The sequence below is a fragment of the Panthera onca genome, chromosome C1 (assembly GCF_046562875.1).
Source record: "Panthera onca isolate mPanOnc1 chromosome C1, mPanOnc1 haplotype 2, whole genome shotgun sequence".
Taxonomy (NCBI): Eukaryota; Metazoa; Chordata; class Mammalia; order Carnivora; family Felidae; genus Panthera; species Panthera onca.
In genome coordinates, this window is record NC_138346.1 from 26,739,863 (window position 1) to 26,745,862 (window position 6,000).

Sequence of the window (6,000 nt, forward strand, 5' to 3'; positions counted from 1 at the left end):
TGCTGTACTGTTAAGTGTAGGTACAACGTTGTGCTGCAGATCTCTAAGGCCTATTCATCTTGCTTAACTGAAACCCTATGCCCATTGATTAATAATTCCCCATTATCCCCTTCCTTTGTTCCTGACAACCATCATACCTCTTAGATTCTGTGAATTCGGCTATTTTAGATACTTCATTATAGGTAGGAATCATGTAGTATTTGTCTTTCAGTGACTGGCTTATTTCACGTAGCAGAATGTTCAAGTCCATCCAAGTTGTCACACATTGCAGAATTTCCTTCTGTTTGAAGGTTGACTAGTATTCCATTCCATTTTCCGTATACATTCGTCTGTCCGTGGACGCTTAGGTTGTTTCCACATCTTGGCTATTGTGAATAATACTGCAATGAACATGTGAGTGCTAATATCGCTTGCAGGTCCTGATTTCAATTCTTTGCAATAAATGCCTAGAAGTGGAATTTTAGGATATGTGGTAGTTCTGTTTAATTTCTTGAGGAACCTCCATACTATTTTCCATCACAGCCGCCCTGTTTTGTATTCCCTCCAACAGTGTGCAGGGGTTCCAATTTCTCGACATTCTCACCAACACTTGTTGGCCTTTGTTTTTTTTTAATAGCCATCCTCACAGGTGTGAGGTGGTATCTCCTTGTGGTTTTGATTTGTATTTGCCTGATGACTGGTGACAGTGAGCATTTATTCATATACCGTTGGTCATTTATATGTCTTCTTTTAAAAATATCACTTTTTAAAAGTAAAAAAAAAGGCACTTTAGGAAAAAACTTGCACATGAAAAAGATCTAAGTTGTCATATCTTAAGCATTTGATTATTTTCTCTAAAAAACAAGTTAAAAGTAATAATTTTTTCCAGATATAATTTTTATTTCCTTCCAAAGAAATTAAATGCACCCTTTTTTACTCTCTTACACATGAATATTCTTATTAGTTTGGAGCAGTACTGGTTTGTCAGTAGGCAGCATCCTCTTCTATATTTCTTTCTCCACTTCCATAATCTCTTCTTTCCCTCTTCCCCTTGACATTTCTCGTCATCGCTCTAGAAAATAAACCTTTCCTCTAATTTAACAATATTTTCAGTTTATAAAACTTACTTAAAGAAGTTTTACTATATAGAGACAGGTCTGGTTTAGTTCTGAATCTGAGAATATGGATGCTATGGGCTTCTAAAAACTTTTTCTAGTTTTTAGATTTTTTTCTTTTTGTTTTCAGTTTTTTTAGTTTTTTCTAGGTTTTTTTTGTTTTTTGTTTTGTTTTGGTTTGATTTGTTTTTTTTTTTTTTCCTAGTGGCTCTGTTGGTTAAGTGTCTAACTTTGACTCAGGTCATGATCTCATGGTTGGTGAGTTCAAGCCCCACATCAAGCCCCACATCAAGCTCTGCATTGGGCTCTGTGCTGATGGTGCAGAGCCTGCTTGGGATTCTCTCTCTCTCTCTCTCTCTCTCTCTCTCTGTCTCTCTCTCCCTCTCTCTCTGCTGCTTCCCTGTGCACACACACTCTCTCTTCCTTGCAAAAATAAATAAACTTAAAAAAAACTTTTTCTATTCTAATTTTAATGTAAATACATACTATCTAAAGGGAAATTTATCAAATTAGTATTCAAACTGACTTTGACATTTATCATTTTGGAAAACATAATTGGAAACATTTGATACATTTATGGTCTTTAATGAGGAAAATAAACATTTTAGTTAAGTTAAATTAAGAACAGAAGCTGCAGCATAGATATAATCTGCTAATTTTCTGTAAAATTAGTTCAGAAAGCTTTAATCACAGGGTGTGTATAATTTATAACCTTTATAAAAACTCAGCAACAACTAGGGCTTTTCCTTTCTTTGGGAATGTAGACGTGAAGTAACTAAATGATTTTATTTATATATTTCTTTTTTTGGCAATCCTTGGACTTGGATTTTGGTATATCCTTTCAGAACTACTTCAAACGAGCCTTAATCAAAAGCAGATTTTTTTTTTATCTTTGTGTAGTCATGAAATCAGAAGTAAACACTGAGTTATGCTAGCACAAATTAAATCATCACTGGAATTTTTTTCTGTGCATTTTCATGTTTTATTCATAGTATTAATCCATCTTATTCACAATATTCACAATGCTAAGAAAGTCAAATCATAATGAATGTCTCTATTTTTATACTTAAATGTGTTGTTCCAACCGCTGCTGGAAATGTAAACATGTAGTGGATTAGTTTGTCTAGTCTAGTTCGGGTTCTAAGGAAGATACATGAGGTGAGGGGTCACCCATCCACATGACTTAAGATTAGAGCGCAGAGTAAGTCTTGCTCTGTGTTTTCTTAGAGGCGATTCCTTCAGGTCAGTAGCAAGCAAAAATTGTAGCTTGATGGCTTATTTGAAATCCCTGGTTTCAATTTGAGAGACTTATATTTCCTTTCAAGAATAATAATCCCCTTCTTGGCCGGTTTGTTAGTTCAAAGATTGTATGAACTTTTAAACTAGACTGCTATTTCTCACCCCAGAGATACAAGGAAAGAACTTTTCATAAGTTGACAAGAGATAGAGTAGTAGATAATATCAAAGGCTGATTAGACACATTAGGGGTTATGTGGTTGCAGTGCACAGATTTTGAAAAAAAATCACTCTAATGGTGTTTCTTATATCCTCGGATTAAGCTATTTTATTTGTGTATTTATGTGTGTGTGTTGCTGAGTCTTGATTTTGCAGATAAAACAGGTGCTTTTTTTTTTTTTTTTTTTTTTGCTTTTTTGCTTTGTTTCATTTTGTTGTTGTTGTTTTTTTTTAAATAACTGGTCTTAAGCTAGTGAACTTATTTCACTCTTACTCATTAGGCTTGGGGCCTGTAAGAGGTGAGGCTTAAGCATTGCCGTTTCAAGACCTCTCTGCCATGCTAGGAAGAATAGCCTGAGATACAGAGCTCCATCACTGTGTGGTTAAACATTCCTTCTGCTGCCTTTCTCTGTTAATTTTAGTTGATGACTGAATTTAATTAGTAACCTATAAAAGGTCTACTGATCTCTTTCATTACCTACTCCATTGGAATTTCTTTAATGTGAAAAAAAGAAAAAAAAAAGCCCAATCCAATCCAAAAATGTCTGAAAGCGTTGAGATTGCTGAAGTAGGCCAAAGTGCCACGTAGATTCTCCATCTGCAAGTGCTGGATTTTGTGAGCAACAATGAAATCTGTTCAAAAGAAAAAATATATATACTTGAAAATACAAATGTCTTTAGATTCCAAGTTTCAACAAAAAGTAGGTATTGAGACTCTAAAATTCCTTGGTAATACACTAAGTCAGTAAATATTTACTGAATGCTTACTTTTTATAAGGTACCATGAAGAATATGAAGAGTCCAGTATTGGTCATGTTCCTAGAGAGCCAGCATATTTAATTTGTCTCAAATGTTAAATTAAAAAAACATTAAAAAATAAAAAGCAAAAACCAAAAATAGATTCTATGCTTGAAAAAAAAAATGCCTTTGAATTTGAGTCCAAAGCTCAATAACTAATCCTACATGCTTGGGCCAATGAAAATACTATGATATAATAAAAAAGATACTTGCCAAAGTGGCAGGATACCTACCTTCTCAATCCAGCCTGCCAATTATCTGTTATGTGATCACTAAATAACAACCATTAATTAATATGTGTATTAACTACGCTGCATCTCAGTTCCCTTACCTACAAAACAATAATAATATTTATCCTTCCTGATGCTGGAGTTGAGAGGATAAAATGAAATGAGAAAAGGTAAAAACAACTATACAGTATCACGGTTGTTATCTTTGCTACCGAAAGTGAATTCCTGGTAACGTGTGTGTGTGTGTGTGTGTGTGTGTGTGTGTGTGTGTGTGTGAGTAAACTCAGCTACTCAGTATTTTAATGTCATACATTACTGGAATGACTATTAACCATTTCTAAAAAATAAGTTACTTGTTAACTTTGTGGGAAGTAATATTTTCTAAAGCATCGATTTATACTCCTGATGGCAGCAGTGGTGGTGAAATCTAAGGGATGTTAGAAAATAGATACTTTCTTTTCTCTTTTGTTTCCTATAAAACCAGTGGATTTCAACATTTTTAAGGAAACATTAAAGATAATAAGAAATTGAGACATTCTATCCACTCTAAATCTGAAACAGCCTTTTTTAGAATGCTAGTATATGTGCTAAAGTTTACAAAATTAAATCAAATGAAACATACTAATAAATGTTATTATTGGGGTTCCTGGGTGGCTCAGTCAGTTAAGCGACCAACTCTTGGTTTCTTCTCAGGTCATGATCTCAAGGTTCGTGAATTCAAGCCCTGCATCGGGCTCTGTGCTGATGGCTCAGAGCCTGCTTGGGATTCTCTCTCCCTCTCTCCCTGTCCCTTCCCTGCTCATGCTCCCTCTCTCTCAAAAATAAATAAACATTTTTTAATGTTATTTTGAAATTGTAATCTAAATTGTAATCTAAACATCAAGCAAACTAAAAGCTGTACAAATGATCAGTACCTTAATAGAATTTGATAATTATACAAATCTAGGATGAATGCCATACTGAAAAAAAAAAGTAATTTATAGAGAACTTTTATTTTTTGGATTTCATTAAATGAATACTTTAAAGGAATCAATAGTTTCCTGCTGAGACAAAACTTATAACTTCCAATATCTTTTATTTATTCATTCAATCATCTTCTGATTTACTTAGAGCTTATGTGGATGCCCGCGCTCAGCCAATCTATGGTGGTACCAATGAAATAATGAAGGAGCTGATTGCAAGAGAGATCATCCGTGACAAGTAGACATCTGCCCACATCCTGGAATCCTATTACAACTAATCTGCTTTTAAATCTACTCAAGATAAAATGCAACCTGGAAAGGGAGGAAATGCTAAACATGTTTTTATATGTTCTCTCTGTTGAAAGAGAAATCAAATATGAGATTAGTACAATGATAGGAGAAATCTTTGAATTCAAAGATTCTAAAATTGTCCAGTATAGGCTTAACTTTTAATTTTTATATAGCTAAAAGGCAAAGATTTTCTGATTCTAGAAACCTTGGTGTTTGGTTTTTCCCTAAAATTCTAAAATAAATAAATAAATAAAAAATAATTGCTTTCAAATTGAGACAGCAATAGTTTTGTTATTATACTAGAAAAACATTAATAGCAGTTAGAGATCATTGACTTTGAAAGGGAAAAATAAATATAATATACAATGCAAATGTTTTCTACCACCCTCCCCTAAACCTATTTCTAAGCAGTGGAATCATTTCTTCAAACAAAAGCTTATGAAGAGTCTCTATGAAACAGTGATGAGTGCTTTTAGTGGAAGCAGGAAGCCCTCTTGCCTTATTGCCTTGGATCCACTATGACTCAAACTGAGCATTCATTTGCCCAACTCCAGCTAGAGAATGTGGTGGCTTATCAGGTGCCTGGGTGCCTTAGTTGGTTAAGCATCTGACTCTTGGTTTCTGGGGCTCAGGTCTTGAGTTCGAGTCCCACTTCAGACTATGCTGACAGCACAGAGCCTGCTTGGGATTTCTCTTTCCCTCTCTCTCTGCCCCTCCCCAGCTTGCTCTCTCTTGTGCTCTCTCTGTCTCAAAAAAATAAATAAATAAACATTAAAAAAAAAAAGAATGTGGTTGTTTCTCTTATCTACTGGCACTTGGGCTTTTCAACAGATACCATCCCAGTTTAATTTATAGTAGAACACAGAATCATTTATCATCCTTTAGTTTCAATATATTGGTATATTTATAGATACCAAAACAGTGACTTTTATTTTGGAACAGTGTACTTTTAAAAATTTGTTTAACAAGTACATTGTGTCTTCTATAAGCTAAACTGTTAAAAATATGATGGCAAATGAAACTGGCAAGATCCCTGCTAATAAGTGAATAAACAAGTAAGCTACAATAAATTAAGTAAGAACTAAATAAAAACAACAAGATGCTTTCAAATCATGATAACTGCAATAACAAAGTAAACATTTAAAATAGGAAGGCAAGGGGGTGTGTGGC

The 6,000-nt window shown here is 34.1% G+C and overlaps 1 protein-coding gene across 3 annotated transcripts in view; it reads left to right on the forward strand.

Moving 5' to 3' along the window:
• Positions 1-5,574, forward strand: part of ACADL (acyl-CoA dehydrogenase long chain) — a 57,610-nt gene extending 52,036 nt beyond the window's left edge. For all 3 annotated transcript variants that reach the window (XM_078450906.2, XM_078450907.2, XM_078450905.2), the window contains one exon: positions 4,688-5,574. In XM_078450906.2, coding sequence (XP_078307032.1) covers positions 4,688-4,781 — 94 coding nt within the window. In that variant the 3' untranslated portion in view covers positions 4,782-5,574. The remainder of the gene's footprint in view (positions 1-4,687) is intronic.
• Positions 5,575-6,000: the final 426 nt, after the last annotated feature.